The sequence below is a fragment of the Eschscholzia californica genome, unplaced genomic scaffold (genome assembly GCF_041429995.1).
Source record: "Eschscholzia californica isolate CP2 unplaced genomic scaffold, dmEscCali1.0.p SCAF_3, whole genome shotgun sequence".
NCBI classification, from domain to species: Eukaryota; Viridiplantae; Streptophyta; class Magnoliopsida; order Ranunculales; family Papaveraceae; genus Eschscholzia; species Eschscholzia californica.
Window position 1 is genome coordinate 3442567 of NW_028238420.1, and position 17054 is coordinate 3459620.

Genomic DNA, 17054 nt, shown 5'->3' on the forward strand with positions numbered 1-17054 from the left:
ATACGAACATCTCCTTCACTTCTCTACAGAACCATCTCCACCTACAAACAGGAACCGCCCCGAACCACCATCCAAACCCCATCACTCCTGCGTCTAAAGCACCACCAGATTTGAGGCCTAAATCCCCTCTCAAACCACCACCATATCCCATTCAATCAACGATTAAAGAAAAGAAAAAGGGAAAGAAAACGGAAAAAGGAAAGCATAAGAGGAAGATCTGGCGAAGGGAGATCCCTCGCCGGAAAACACGAACACGATCTCACTTTCTCTCTCTAGTATGACGGTTATGCGGTTTTGGGTGTTGAACGAAATCTTTTGAAAGTTGCTTTTCAAGAAAACCATTTTTTTTCCTCGAAAAACTTTTTTTATCGACAACCGATTCCTAAAAAATTTGTTTCATGAAGACCTTTTTTTCTCGAGAACATTTTTTTAAAGGAAGAACGATTTTGGAGAAAAAGAAAACATAACGATTTTCGTGAAAAACCAGTTTTCAGAAAATTTTAGTTATAAAAATACTGTTTTCGAGAATAAAAATCACTCTTTTCGAGAAAAATCATTTTTCGAAGACAAATGGTTACAGAAAAAAATAATATAGGAAAATAATGTATGTTGAAAAACATTTTTGAGAAAAAAAAACAATTTTTTTTTGACAAAACGAGGTCAAGAAAAGAATTTCTTCAAACAAATAATTTAACTAATCGTTTAAGAAACTCAAACAATAATAAATCCTAAGACTTTTATTAGTTTCCAAACAAATAAAAATTTATTTGTACTCATGAATCCGAAGACTCTTGATTCCGTCATCTAAACGCACCATAAATCGCTCATTACGATTCAAACCTTTACGAGCCTTCATAAAGAATGTTTATAATGCAGATTCATTTTTAACAAGAAATGTTACTTTGTGAACAAGCACAACACGATATAGTGGCTGGCTCATAACATGTTATGAACAAAAACGGTAATTCTTTTATACATTTCCTTTTCCACCGTCTTGTTCAAATATTTGCATATAATGTTATTGTCCAGTACGTCATTTTCCCCACATGTTATGCCGAAAGAGGATCTACGACTCATTTCTTGCCCTGAATGGACTTTTGGCCAAGCTTTGGGTAGAGAACTCATTTGTAAATCTTCCCATGACTGTTCCTATAGTCTCTTTTTATCTCATCCAAATTTCAGTCACATATGTGGGTAGCTCGAAGTTGAAAGACTCCACGAATGTTTTTGGGGCTTCACTTTAGTGAATGGGGGAAATTGACTAAAACAATCAAAATATTCATTGATGACCAAAAATGGCTGAATCCAGACAGGGAGGCCCACACAGGTGGTGGGTGTCTGGACTGGGATTCTGTCAAGGGCATGCCTATACCCTGTAAATCATCTTTTCCCAGTTACCTACTGACTGAAATTATAGAACTCCGAAACTTTAAAGATACAATTCAAACATTATCAGCTCTAAAAGTACATTGAATTGTGAAACCCTCATAATGAAAGACCTTCCCTACAGATTTTCTATCCAGCAGTAAATAGAGATGCTTTCCGACATAAATATAGAGTTAGGATCTCATCCTCAAGCATCAATTCCACAAATGCTTATCGATACTATAAATAACTGAATAGATTACACAGTAGTGGCTGCCTGCTATAATTTTACCTCCATTAAAGCCGCTACCCTCTTCATGAACATCGTAACAGAAAATTTTGATATTCATCTTCTACCGGAAATCTGCCTACCCTTTAAACAGGGATTAACCTTCTTCATTGGTCTTACAGTGGATAAGTTTCCTCCACACATTTCACACGGTCTGTAGTAATCTTCGAAGAGCAGATAGGGCAATATAGTTTAATATCTAAAAATGGACTAAAAGTTATCCGTATCATCTCTAGTATCATCAAAACCGGTACCTGGGGCAAGCTCGTTTAAGTCCAGAAATCTCCTTTTTCCAACACCTTCCTCCGGTGCTTGAACTGGACTCTGTTTTTCCTCAAATGCTGGACTAGGATTCTTGTAATCCTCAACTGGTGGATTATCAACATTCATATCCTGATTTTCTTCAACTTGTTCATCATCTTTCACTTCCTGCTCCTCATTATGCTCAGAACTGTGACTTCCATTTGAGTATTGCTCGCTATTACTGGCATCTGACTGCCCCTCGGAAGCATTTAACTTCTCACGTTTCACGGAGTCGGCTTCTGATTCAGACATTTCAATCTGTCGATAATTAATACGGTTACGGGTGGCTCGCTTGCTCCTTCGCAAACCCGACTGTAACTCATCAACGGATCTTAATTTGGTTCCCCTCCTAGTACTACTGAGACTTGTAAACTTTTTTGATCTATTAGGTTCATCTGAGTCAGTACTACTTGGAGATTCGTCTTCCTCTTCCTCCTCTTCGACATTTTCTTCATCCCAGTGGTATTCTTCATCTCCCTCAGAGCTGCTGGAGACCTTTCTTTGTTTTCGGCTCCTAAGATATTCTTCATCATATATAGCTTCTCCCACTATATCATCGTCACTGTCAAATCCCGCCTCATTATCTGAAATAGCTTCAACAAACTCCTTTTCTGAATATCTCTGAGGTCTCTGCCTTCGCCTATTGCTACAAGTCATTGAAGCAATCAATGAATACATATATGAATTCTAATGACAGAAACGTATGACGATAAAAGCATACCTGCGGTCTAGATGTCCAGATTTATGTTCTTCGTCACTTTCTTCATAATCAGATGAATCATGGGATACCAAATCAGGGGAGAAATGTTGAGGGGCATGAGAAGCACCATTCCATCTACCATTGGTAGATGGAACTATAGATGGCTCAGGTTTCACAACTGGTTCTCTTCTAACAACTGGATCTGGGGAGGGCTGCCTTTGCCTAATAAGAGCAAACCATCAAACTTACACAATGGGAGAAGTCTAGAATCTCCATCAAGAGCAAGATATAGCTTTCTAAAATGTTAGATAAAATGTAAAATTGCAAATTTGCAAGGAGGAAATACTACGAATATAAGAGATGAAATCATACTTGGTTATTTTGATGGCTTCGTTGATTGACCGATCGTAATCATCTGTGTAATTGTTCAAGTAATTATCAGTTATACATGTAGGCAGAAAGTGATGAGACATGTTGTGAGCTATACGTAAGAACAGATTCCAGAAGGAAGATGCATGCCTATTTACTTTTACAGACAAGATGGCACACTTTCGGATCTCGTATAACACTGAGAGGTCATATCATGATAGACAACACAAAATTGGATCATTTTGATGTTCTTACCGAAAGTATAGGTGACAGGCTTCCTATCGCGAAGGGAGCGTCCTGAGGTAAGGCCATCTGCCCCGACAAAGCTATCAAGAAGGAGAGCTTCTCTCTGTTGCTTCTTTAACAATCTTTCTTTCCTCTGCATCATAAGAAAAAACATTTCAGATAATGATTGATTTACGAGATGACGAATAAGATCTGTTCAATGCAGCCCTTTCGAAGAAAACGGCTCAGATTCTTCTTTGAAGAAAGACTTCTATACCTTATGGATCTTCTCAATCTCTGGAAGCATGTCATTCTTTAATTTCTTTCCGACAGCAGCTTCTGTTCTATTTTTACTTGAGAAAAGCTTCTCCTGTTAGAAAATGGACGGCATGAATCAAAACAAAATTAGAAAAATGATGCCCAAAAAAAATTAAAATAGCATTGCATTTATCAAAAGACAATTTCTTGACACTTCAACTTTTTTCTATAATGCAAACTTTGCCAATTTTAAAGTCATATTAGAAACCCAAGTTTGCATATAACAAGAAATAAAATGCCAAAATACCAAACTCATAAACTGTCTTCAAGCATGATAAATTTAGCGTCCCTGCCTTTAAGATACTTAAACTTAGGTAACCACGTTATAGTGCATTAACAGAAATTGACAATTGTCTACTTAATTATAGGCATATAGAGAGGGCTCTGAGTGCTATTTCTACCAGTACATCGCTTGCAAACTTTATGTGACTAAATATAGACCCGGGATACTAGAAAAAACGACCTTAAAAGATACTCACAGAAACATCCACAAATTCATCGAAATGGGTCGCAACTGTTTCCCACTGGCAAGACACAGTGGGAAGGGATGGCATACCCTTTCCCTTGGCCTTCTTTACCTCCACTTTTCTAATTTCCCGATACAACCGGTAACCTATCACAGGGTCATCCTCGTACCTACATCGAAGACAATGTTAGACATACATCAGTGATTCTTGTGGCTAAAGAATAAAAATGAACCAAAACTATGTAATTCTGTTACAATAGAAAGCTGAGATTAGCAAACCCTAACTGGTCGCTTGTCCTTTACCATAAAATTTAAGAATATAGATTTATAAAGCATATTAACTTACCAATATGATGTTCCTTGAGAATCGCCCCCAATACGCTCTTTACGAAATACTGAAAGCTGTATGCCACGTTTTATATTGTCATCAATGTAGTTTCTGATATCTTCTTGCTGCCAAACAAACCACAACGACTCCATTTAGGCATAAATGGAGAAAAGTATTAAATTAACACAGCAAAAAAATATGAAACTGCCCAAAAAGCAGATAAGCTGGAGTAGAAGATTGAAGGTAAGTTGAGTAGATTAGAATAGTAATTCACGTGTAATAATTGAACAATACAATAAGGGTGAAAATAAAACGCGAAAGAACTCAAGATCCATTCAAAGAAACACTAGTTTAACACAAAAAAATTATACCTCAACACGGATATCACACAGTGCTTTAAGAATCACAACTCTAGTAGCCGGATCAAGGTCCCTATAAGCTTCGATCTCCGCCCTTAACAAATTAAGAAACGTAAATTTAGAGGTCAAAAAGACCACATCTAAATATGATAAGGGTATGATTAAGTGCTAGACTCAGTCAACCACCAAACTTAATGTGGCTGCTAGAGGAGCTTATATGCCTACAGTGCAACACTTGTCTCGACCTTTAATAATGTTGAAACATTTCAGAAAATAATACTAAGAATACTAACGATTCAATCATGTGATCTCAACAAGTACCCTTAGGAGTTTCCCTGGGTCCGAGTGACGTGTACTTAGGTGTCATAGTTACTTACCCGTGAGATGCAACTATCGGTAAGTCCCCTTCTGCAACCTGCCATACGGAGGGAGACCTTGTGTTAGCTCAACAATGCCAAATAAAGTTACCTGAATTGTATCATAGGCTGTATAATACAAAAAATAGGATATGCTCGCTTACCCAATGCCACCAGTCTCTTAGCTTTCTACATAAAACTGTAACCCAGGTACCACGCCCCAATGCCATCCTTGTAACAGGAGGGATTGCCTAGAAATCATTGATTCACTTAGAACAATAGTACCGTACTTCATCTGTATTATATATAAATATACATTCTAATCTACTTTGTCCACCAGGTTAGTGACAAACATAAATGCAACATCACAACTCGACAGGTCAGATGCTATATACAGTATACTTGTATTAAACCTTAACAGATTCTTTCCCTGAAGAAACAAATCTTAACAGATTAATATGGAAAGTAAATGATCTAAAAATCCTTCAATTAAGAAAAGACTGAAGCAACCAATCATGTTGATGTAGCTATCCTAGAAACTGGAAAAAACGGATTATGAATCTTCGTCCACAACCCAAATAATTGAAAATTCAGTCATCCACAGGATAATACAGCATGTGTATATACAACCTAGGACGAATAATCCCTCAAAGACTCAAAGTACCAGTCAAGTTTGTACTTAACTTTCCGAAGGCCTGATAGTTTAGCATTGAGATATGATAGCATGGATTTTCTTATGGTCCAAGGAGCTTACTGAAGTTAAGGAGACATCCCGTCCCGGAGATGAAAATTTTGGCATACTGATTAACCCAAGCTCACAGATATTACCACAGGACCAAGATATATTATGGGCATTGTCATTTTATAGCATACCTATACTATTTTACATCATATATAACATATCCAAAGGTCTCGAAGCCATTCAAATTGGAAATTTAGACCCCAAATGTTGGAGGATTGTAGCAACACTTACGTGACCAGCATAGAAAATGACACTTTTGCACCAAACAGTCTATAAATTTGTCAATGAGATACATCAATTAGCATATTGAAGAAAGTCCTGAGAATAATTGTCATTGTAGGAGGAATTCAAATATGTCAGAAATACATAAGACCAACATGCTTCCCGAATATGTGTAAAAGCTTCGTCTCTAATACCAGTATTTAAATCTCGGGTGCAATGTTAAGGGGAAGAAGGGCCCACTGATAATGAATGGGAAGATACAAAAATTGGAAGAAGAAAGGATTTTTTGTTAGACGCATGGAATTAGCTAAGCATTTTTATTTGAACAAATGTAGAACCAGAACAGATGGTTTTGTGCCTATTACCAGTGCTTCCTCCCGAATTGAGACCGATCTTTCATATAGACGGGGGTAAGCTAATGAGTTCCGATAATAATGAATGCTATAGAAGAGTTATCTATCGGAACAATATTCTTACCGATCTATTAATAACAAGCAGATCTACGCCCGGGGAATCAGTAACGTGTCAGGAGAAATAAGTGCAAGAAGCCGTGGATACGCTTCTTGATACTGGAATCTGCGGACAACCAATGAGGGACGGACCTCCAACTAAGGTGGAACTCATGCTACCAAGCTAGAGCTGCTAATACAAAGCCATATATTATGACAGTCTAACCCTAAACTGAACTTGCAACTTCTACTATCGAATGGTGTACATTGAATCTGTAGACAATTTTGGCTTACATGTCTATATCCTAACTGTAACTTGTAGCTGTTAATGGAAAGATGGTTAGATATACTTTTTTGCTATGCTAAATTGATACTGATGTAAGGCTTAATAACAAACTAAGGTGTATGTAAATCTACCAACTTGGAAGTGCGGTAATTTGAACAACAAATGGGCCGTCCACCTTTTACGAGCCAATTTTTCTCCTACATTAAATTGGCTCTATAAGTTCTGCATACTCAAATTTGCTCATAAACATTAAGTTGACATCCAGTTCCATGTTTCAAGCATTGATGTACTGTAAGTCAGATAATATTGCATAATCAAACTCCATTAAAAAGATCAAATTTTATCACTTCAGACATCAAAGAAGAACAAAACTCATTCTGGGGAGTTGTGGGGAGAGAAGTCCCTTAGGAAATCACATTATGGACTGCCACTTAATGTAAACAACAACAACAAAATGAAACCCAACCAACCCATGGTAATAAACTTCAATTTCATAAAAGTGACAAATTGCATCAATATCAGAAAATCTATTTTTGGGCAGTTAATTTCAAAGGGAAAAAAGAAAAAAACCAACCTTTAACAAAGGTATATGAATGTCATCCAAAGTAGTACTTGACATAATCAATGCAGTTTCAAGCTCCTCTGCTGTAAACTCAATGGTGATATTCAAAAGTGGTCTAAACACCTACACCAAACAAGAAAGATCAAAACCCTAATTCACACAATTAAACACAAATCAGAAAAGAAAAAAATTTCTTAATTTTGAGTAAAAATTTGAACTTTTTTTTCCTCACATGTAAGAAGTTAAGAAGAGAAGCTAATTCCCACATAGACCGGAGATTCCACCGAGGTAACTGAGAAGGTGAAGGTGTATTAACCAACGGTGTAATGATTTTACTACATTGTGGTTGTTGTTGTTGTGGTTCTTGTTCCTCGACTTTCTCTCTCTTTGTCGGAGCAGGTTTCCGTTCCGAAGTAGAGAGAGAATATGGATAAAGTCTTGAAGCAGAACGAGTTGTACATGCTCGTCGAAGACGCTCTTTTCTCCCACTATAATGATTGTTGATATTGTTCTTCTTCTCGTCGATTTTACTAATGTTGTTGTTCTGATTTCCATTGATTTCATTGTCGTTACAGTGTTCTTCTTCAACCGGAGATCTCTCATCAACGATCGGCGTTAGGGCACCGGTTGAAGTTTCTTCAGACATCTTAATGAAAGATCGAATTATTCTAACCCTGAAATTAGAGGTTTAGATAGATATAGGGTTTGAGCATTAGACAACAACTAAAATCAAGTTGGGAAAAAAAAGAGAGATCTTGAAAGAGAGTGGGGAAATAAAAAAAAACGAAACCCTAGAATTGGATTTAACAAAACCCTAGAACATGAATGAACAAGTAATGAAAACTCATCAGGTTTTTTATTTCGTATCTGAGAAATCAACCAAAACCAGGGAGGGGAAGAAAGAGAAAAACTAGAGAGAGAGAGAGAGAGAGAGAGAGAGAGAGAATAAAGGGAGAGAAATTGTGCCTAAGGTAATGAAGTCTAGTTACTTATTTAACCGTGGTTAGTTTATTTATTTTGTTAGTTACTTATCATCATATCCGTTTGATTTTTTAGAGATTTACAATATTAGATTAATCAAGACCGTTAATTTTGTCGGACAGAATCAACCAAACACGTGGAAAATCTTGTCAGAGAAGTCATGGTATTTAACGGTAGAGATTAGTTAATCAAAGATTTGACCTTCTTATAATGAGGAAGATTTTTGACAAGGTAGATAAGAGTGAAAGAAGATGAAAGGGGGTAGACATTTTTCCTCTCTCTCGGTCTCGGATACCAAATAGTGGATTGACTCAATCTTCTTCAACAGTCAAGCCTAAAAATCTAGGGTTTCAATTTGGGTAGAGTATTATGTTTGTGTACTTTCTCATGATGAAGGTTTCAATTTGGGTAGAGTATTATGTTTGTGTACTTTCTCATGATGAAGGTGACATGATTAACACATGCGAGCAGTACGAGAATAATTGTTTTCAATAGCAAACGGACGAATAAATGCGTAAGAATCTGCCTTTGGAAGGTGAGCAATAACTAGTTAATACTTCATTGCAACAAAAAGAAACTAGTTAATACTTCGTAGATTGACGAGCAAAGAAAGAGATACGTGTTATGATGGGTTTTCACCACAAATGAAATCATAAAAGGAAAAGACACGTAGTTTGGAAAGCAGCAAATCCGACTCATAACTTATAGGTCCGTGTTTCAACAAAAAAACTTATAGGTCCGTCAACTTATATCCTTACCGGAAATATGTGTTTGGAATTGTATAGGCTACTCGTTTTGACTAGAGACACTCGAACATCTTGGTGTTGGCTGGTGTTGAGGTTTGAATAGGTTAGGGAGCTCAAACATCCCAACTTTCTTGACTTGGTCACTCAATAAGATCTTTGCTAAATCAAAGGGGCCTAGAGAGTTGCCCTATTAAAACACCAAATTCAGGTGGAATGCCCTTAGCTAGGGTTGAACCAGGTAAAACTCGAGTTGTCATGGTAAGTGATAGGTGGTTGGGCGTAGTGAAAATAATGGTGCCTACAGAAATTTGCTTCTTCTCTTGGAGTGGGAAAAAATAAGGGAAAATGTATACAGTTACCATTTCGACCAGACACATTCACATCTCCTTTGACTTAATTTCTGTTTTTTTTTTCTCTCAGTCAGATTTCACATTGTTTATTTTCGTTTGACCGAGATGTCTGAATGGATAATTCGTGTTGATTTTTTTGTCTATTTGATTGAAATGATTCAATGGATAATTCGTGTTGATTTTTTTGTCTATTTGATTGAAATGATTCAAAACAAGATTTACACAATGAAAAAGAAAAACAAATATTACCAACTAAGTTGATCCAATTTTTTAATGATTTAATTCAATTTCTAAGTGATTCAAGTACAACAACATTTTCAACACATTTCAAGAGGTAGAAATCTGCTTTAACCAAACCATGACTATCTAGCCATATTACAGAGGTAGAACACTAGAACTCGATAGGTTTACCCCATCAATCATCGCCTGCTACGACTCAATTCGGCTATGGAGTGCACCACGACCATTCTTGTCCTCAGAAAAAAGCATAGACGGATGCTCCGTGGCTTCGGTGTTGTTTAGAGGTTCACCTTCTCTGACCTCGCAATGGTTGCACAAACTTGAGTTTGGGTAGAAATAATAAGGATTTAGGAAAGAACCGATAGGACAAGGTATTGCAATGTGGGTTAATAATCTTGTTCCGGTTTGAAGATATTTTTTTCGGTAACTTGTATAGCGAAGAACCAAGAAGTAGGGAACAGTTGAAGTTCAGATTCAGGTACCCATGGAAAGTTCTAGGTACTTGAAACCTTACTGATACCAGCATATAGCAGAAAGAGTGAACTTACCATGGCAGTTAATGTCTGGGTTATGCTGTTGAAGTGGCCTTTATACAACTGTAGATGTTGTCGTCTTGACGTATGATGGCTTCCGTGGTGCTAGAAGGTCTAAAAGTAGGGTACTTGGCGTCCTGCTGGAACTTAGAAGGTCTTGGTGATCTTAGCATTAAGGTTGGTCCTGATGGAGGACTAGAAGGTGGTTTTGGATTTTGTAGAGAAGAACCATGTCAGTGAGGGAGAAGTCTGGTGCAGATAATGGTTGTCCTGGTGGAGGCGCCGAGGCGGGAGTGGGGGCAGACGTGAAATGGATGGAGGTAGAATATCAAGCTGTTTATCTCATACCGAAGATTCTCCGATGACTTCCGAATCGAAGGACTGCTTCGTGCTTTCAGATCGTAAATGCTTAAAATAGACCGTCTTAGGGCAATCATGTGAAGAAGCTATGCTTGCAGCTGGGTTCCTTTCTTAAAGGGGATCTGCAAATACTTTGCTTTAGAAGAATCAGACAGCCCGTCAGCTTCAACAGCCGTGCCCATTCCCGTGCCTCTATGGGAGAGGCCAATAAACAGGCCGTAACGGGCTGTTTCAACATCGACTATGGCTTGTTGGTGAACTCTATAGAAGGGCCGGCAAAGGCAAGCTCATCAGATATATTAATGAACTTTCACTTTTACATTGTTGCTGCCTTCTTATCACTGCAACCACAAAAAAAAACTAGTACAGTACTTCAAGGAGCACCATTAGAATTCCGATGCCCACGAGTTCGATTCTTGATCCGTTTCAACTCGGTAACAATCTCCTTAGCATCAGGACGATCATCTTTATCATCGGCAACACATCTAAAACCTAACTCAGCTACAGAATCAACAGTTCCCATTGCTTCACCTTCAAGTATCAAAACTGGGTCAACCACTTGATGTAACAAACCAACTTGAATTTTTCCCACAACTAGACCAGCTAAAGATATCTCTCTCTTATCTCTACTTAAATCAACAGCTTTCATCCCAGATATTAACTCAAATAAAATCACACCAAAACTATAAATATCGCTCTTTTCTGTTAATCTAAATGATCTATGGTAATCGGGATCTAAGTAGCCAGGAGTCCCTTGAGGACCTGTGCAAATATACTCGGACGAAGAAGATGAAGTCGATGAAGAGTCGGAAAAGATTAGAAGTCTTGAAAGACCAAAATCTCCAACTTTGATTTTCATATCTTTTTCAAGAAAGATGTTTGATGAAGTTACATCTCTATGAACAATTGCTGGTTTTACATTGAAGTGTAAGTACTCTAATGCCATTGCTGTCTGTAATGCTACTTCAATTCTTACCTGTTCATGTAAAATTGATATATCTTAGTCACTCCCACAGTGTTAGTTAAAAGCATGTATATGCCACAAGATCTGTACAAGTAGAATTTTTGTTTGCAGGCCATGTAGTCTCCTAGTAGGGATGGGAATTGGGTCGGGTACCCATGGGCACATAGGGCCTCAAATCGGGCTTTTCGGGTGCCAAAATCTCAAGAACACTAGGTTTTCAGACAGGCTCGAGTCGGACAATATTAAAGATATTTTACACAAAGTTCACCAATAGGCACTTTTAGAACGGACTTACGGTCGGTCAATAAACTGTAGAAGTGTTGCCGCTAATATATCTAAAACCTTACATAATGGTTCTAATCAACCGAGCCTATTATCAGGGCTATTTGGCCGGGCAATATGTTCGAATAAACCTTTTCTTTCTTTGTTGCCCATAGTCACCCATCTATTGTGGTGAGCGGGGCTAGGTAGCTCGTCTCATGCTTCAAGTAGCCTATTCTCCTCAATGTTTTGAGCATCAATAGTGATAGAGCAAGGAAAATCTCAGACAGATTTGGGAAAGAATTTCAAACGAACTGCCGAAATTTTTAAAGGAAGATCTCTCTCGTATCTGCTTAGAATTTCCCTTGCTAGATCATTTTTCGTGACCATTTCAAATCAGGTATGGAACTCTCATGCTAACTTTCCACCTAGTCTAGGGAAGTGGAAATACAGGTGGCCTAAACACAACTGACACATCAGCAGCTGAGTCAGCAAAAGTGGGTTTTAAATCATTTAACTAAAGAAATCCATACTTCATCAAAAAAAAAAAACTAAAGAAATCCAATTTTTGACCTAATCAAGTAGTAGTAACCAATCAATGAAAAATATTACCTGCCAATTTAAAGATCGTTTTTTGAGTAAGCTTTTGCAACCATGAAGATGATCAGCTAGGGTTCCATTTGAAACATAATCATAAACCAATAAAAGCCCTCTTGGATCACTACAATAACCATAAAGTTTAACCAAATTTGGGTGATCAATTGATGAAAGTATCAAAATTTCATTACAAAATGCTTTAGTTGAAGATGAAGGATTTCTATGAAGTTTTTTCACAGCAACAATTCTACCATCATAAAGTTGCCCTAAATAAACAGACCCAAATCCTCCATCACCAATTTTCCTTCTTGAATCAAATAAATTTGTTGATGATTCTAATTCTTCATAGCTGAAAACTGGTGGAAGAAGATTTGCAGAACGATGTCTATGAAGAAATATAGTTGTTGGATCTTCTTCAGTTACCATTGATTTCATAACCCTAGATTTGATTATTCCCCTTGTAATTAGAATCACAAATACCAAACATATTAAAATCAAAAGGGTACCTAAAAAAACGAGTCGATTAGGGTTATCTCGGTAAATCCAAGAAGGGGTTGTTGAAATTTGGGATTTTGATTGAAAACAAAGGAATGATTTTTCTGAATCTGATGAATTAAACCCACAAATCCCATTTTTCGATTGACAAGATTTGCAATTAGAAAAGTAAGTATCTTGATGTTCATCCCATTCGATTTGAATACCTAATTTAAGAAAATTTTGTAAAGAATCAAAGACATTGTTTTTACAATCTAGGTCAGGAATTGATTGATTAGGTTCACACCCATTTAGAATGTGAGATGGGTTTTTGAATAATTTGCATTCCCAGCTACAAAGACTGCAATTTGGGTGATTTTGAGGTGAGCAAGGTCTTAAATGAGAGAGTTTTGAGCAGGTAGAGAGAGAAAATCGAAATGGGGAACCAGAGAGATCAATAGGTCGACTGAGTAGAGAGAAAGAAGAAGAAGTAGATGAACAGTGATGGGTATTATTATTTGTAGAGAGAGAAATATTTGAAGGTTGTAGGAGAGAGATAGTTAGAGAAGAAGAGTTGGGTTTATGGTGAAGAACAGAGAAGTTGAAGTTATTAATGGAGATTATTGAGTGTGGGTAAGAACATTGGATCTGAAAAAAAGGGTGACCACAACCAGGAGAAGAAGAGAAAGGGAAAGATAGAGGAGAAGTGAAAGGAGGACAAGAAGAAGAAGAGGTAGAGAGAGAAAGTGATGAAGAACATGAGTGAGAGGTTATGAGATTGGGGAAGAAGATTTGAAAGAGAAAGAAGTAGATAATGAGAAGAAATGATGATTGAGGCATTGATGAGAATAAGTGATTACTAGTGTCATCAACTTAGAAAATACTAATGGATTTGATCTAATCTTGAGTTAATAGATTATTTGGAGCTTCTGTTGTTGCATGGATGGCCTTGAGAGATTTAGAGAAATGATGGTGGTGTTCACTAGAAGTGGGTGGGCTAAAAATGCAGACAGAGAGTGTGTAGAAAGAGGAGAGGAGGGAAGAAAGAGAGAGAGAGAGAGGCTCAAATCTCAAGATTGAACTCTTGTAAATTCAAGTACTCCCATCTTACTTCCATCTCTATTGTGTTACCAAAAATTTATATTATATAAAAGTTCTAGGTACAAACAAGGTTCACTATGTAAAATTAGATTATACTGTAGTTTGATTGCAATTAGTGGTTTGATCACTTATATTTGTCTTGTGAGAAGTATGCATGTATAAACGAACATGTTGTATGTTCATTTAGGAACGACTAAACTATATACAGTACGCGATATAGTCTAAGAATGATATATATATATATACTCCTAAAAAACAGAGATACAAATCAATACAATCACAAATTCAAGACGGAGAACATACAATTAACCAAAGTGATAGATAGACTAAATCTAAACATCAATATTACAACAATTTCTTTTTTTTTTGCAACAACAAAATTTATCTCATATCTTTAAGATGTGAGGGGGGCTTTCAACAAAAAAAGAAATCCCAGAGGGTGTCAATGTACCACCAATTAGTATTGATAAAGGTGTAATAGAATTCTTCACTAGATAGAATGATTTGGATCTAACAACATGGGAGTGGGTCTCAAAATGGGTATCTAACACCTGCCTACCTCATACCAGCTAGTCTATTGTGAGTCCAAGTATTGTTTTCTTCTTTGATAATCTTTTTTCCTTTTTATGTGGGGTCAAAGATTGACAAGTATCAAGTCGGCAACTGTCCATATAAAGAGACATGTGATGAAATAGTACATAAATAAAGTGATTTATACTATCTCTTTACTTCCTTGGATGATTAATGATTTATCATCTCTCTTGGTAATCTTTTTATTTTTTTATTTTTATTTTTTATTTATTTTTTTGTATTTTTATTTTTTTTGTTGGTAATGGGTGAGATAGAAAATAAAAGCTACCACAAGATATATTTTGGCTTTACTTGTGTTTTCTCCACGACTGTTTGTACTTTGTAATCGATGTGACAATTAGCTAATTTAGAAGGGGATAATTTAGTTGTGGAGGTTAGAAAAAATAAACAACTTTAGTTTTGAGAATAGAATTTAAAAATCTAAAACTTTTCTATTTTTCACGATTCATGTATGTCCGCCACGATAAATGGGCTTGGTGAACCTATTCTACTAGATTGGGCTGCACAAAAATTATTTTTGCTAAAAAGCACATGGTGTAGCAAATTTCGGTCAAAGTTGGGTGCCTGTAGCGAGAATGGGGTGTCTAAAACTCCGCTGCATCACAATCAACGTGTTCGCTTTTCTTGGTGATATCAAATTTTACGGGCACCATCTTAAAAATGTTTTCTTAATTTATTTAAATTAGCTATTTTTACTTTTTAAAATTTGAAAGAATTGCTTTTCTTTTATTCTTCCATGTTGTACCCCTCATTTTTTTTTTTGGAAATGGACTACTATGATGGTCATTACGATGACATTGATACATCATAGACGTGATAAACACGATAACCGTCAAATTTAAATTCTTACAAGTCTAAATTCCAACTAAACTATGGCCTAAAGCCCGCTACGATATTTATACTTTTAATAACCAAGTTCAGTTAACCATGGAATTCACCTCCTCTAAGAATCGAACCTGAGACCTTTAGAATGTTGGAGTATATGTAACATTTTTATCACTTAGGTAACCAAATGTTGACTACTTTACCCTCATGGAACCAGTCGTGTTTGAAGGGGGGGGGGGGGGGGGGGATCCGTCCTGACCCCTACCTCAAAGGGGCCCACTTGGTCACTTCGATCTGAGTACTTCGTTTATATAATAGTAATGTCTGATGGAAAGAATATAACCATAAAAGCATTTGGTTCACTGGTGGTGCACCTGTTTGGGGAATCAAACTTTCCGAGTTCAACCGTCACATCTTGCAATCTTTTTCATCTGTTTTTTTTTTCATTGGATCTCTACGGTGAGATTGTAACTTAGAACTCTTTTTTTTTCATTGGATCGCTAATGTGAGATTGTAACTTAGAGTTGCGTCAAAGTTTCAAACAGAAATGAAATAATAACTTTATCTGAATACCGGAGTACAAATCAAATATTCTAGTGGCTTATAATTTGTTCTATTCTTATTTAAAGTCAAAACTATCTCAAATTAACTATGTTCCTATTTGAACTTTGGGATAAAATAACATATAGATATCAAGATTGATTAATAACTCTGTAAATACTTTTATAACGTACGATTGATTTTTAAACTATCGTCTCATTAGCTATTTAAGAAGAAAACAAAAATATGCATTGGGTGAATCTAAAGAGGAATTGTCCTGATATGATTTCTTAAGAGCATAAATTCGCGAGATGAAATTTAATTCACAACATGTTTCGATTATTATCGCTAACATTTGTCGTGTTTTCTTTGATTATCTAAGAATCTAATTACTTAGTTGTTATACTTCTTACATATTAAGGAAACTTGAAAATAATTGAAACGATCATTTAGAAACTTTATACAACGAGTTTGGTTTCGTCAATAATTTATTGACATATATGTAGTATTTTTTTAACTTTATGTTATCACATAGGGTCTCTTGTAAAATTTGGCACAGTCCCTCAAATTCTCAGTCGCGGCTCTGCATTGAACATATAAATTATCTATTATACAAAACATAATGTTTTGTGTTGAACGGGACACATTAAAAGACAAATCTAGTCGTTTGTTTAATTTGAGATTTAATTTTAAAAATTAGATACATTGCCTACCTAAAAAAATACAAATTTGCTCACCCACTCAATGAAATAATGTAATAAAGGGTAATAAATCTTGATCGTTTGATTTCATTTGAGCTCAAATCATGGCTTTTAAATCTTATCAACGTCTCGTTAATTCAGTGAATATTTATTGGTAAGATTTATGGTAATTAATTCGTTAATTCAATTTTGTATTCAGAGGATAACTTGGGTCACAAATTCTTAAATTGAGATCCAATTTATAATATCTTTCCTTATCTTCCTTGATTCTTCATATTCCTATTCATTCCAATTTATTCTGCAATGAAATCATTTCAGTTAGATTTGTTCTTCCTCGTCAAACAGATTATTCCAACTATTGAACGTCTCTATAAAACACACCTTATACTGAATTAACCATCGTCTAGATTTGTTCGAGTAAGTTTTTTTCTTTGTTTTTCTCCTCAATTAT

General features: G+C 36.2%; 2 protein-coding genes across 3 annotated transcripts; both read right to left on the minus strand.

The window, feature by feature from the left end:
- Window positions 1-1428: 1428 nt before the first annotated feature.
- On the minus strand, window positions 1429-8633 carry LOC147547747 (DDT domain superfamily). Of its 2 annotated transcripts, none has more exons than XM_086671504.1 (12): window positions 7572-8633; window positions 7352-7462; window positions 5243-5329; window positions 5100-5137; window positions 4735-4816; window positions 4382-4488; window positions 4049-4205; window positions 3529-3621; window positions 3282-3405; window positions 3030-3072; window positions 2679-2879; window positions 1429-2603 (listed from the first exon to the last, which is right to left on the minus strand). In XM_086671504.1, exons 1-12 carry the CDS (start codon window positions 7983-7985, stop codon window positions 1865-1867), a joined length of 2196 nt encoding a protein of 731 aa, XP_086527630.1. In that variant the 5' UTR covers window positions 7986-8633; the 3' UTR covers window positions 1429-1864. The 2 variants fall into 2 exon arrangements, with proteins under 2 accessions (XP_086527630.1, XP_086527631.1); XM_086671505.1 differs by having other exon boundaries at window positions 1429-2597; window positions 7572-8340.
- Window positions 8634-9673: 1040 nt separating this feature from the next.
- LOC147547748 (LEAF RUST 10 DISEASE-RESISTANCE LOCUS RECEPTOR-LIKE PROTEIN KINASE-like 1.5) lies at window positions 9674-14025 on the minus strand. Its single transcript, XM_086671506.1, has 2 exons — window positions 12387-14025; window positions 9674-11525 (listed from the first exon to the last, which is right to left on the minus strand). Exons 1-2 carry the CDS (start codon window positions 13683-13685, stop codon window positions 10923-10925), a joined length of 1902 nt encoding a protein of 633 aa, XP_086527632.1. The 5' UTR covers window positions 13686-14025; the 3' UTR covers window positions 9674-10922.
- Between the last annotated feature and the right edge of the window lie 3029 nt (window positions 14026-17054).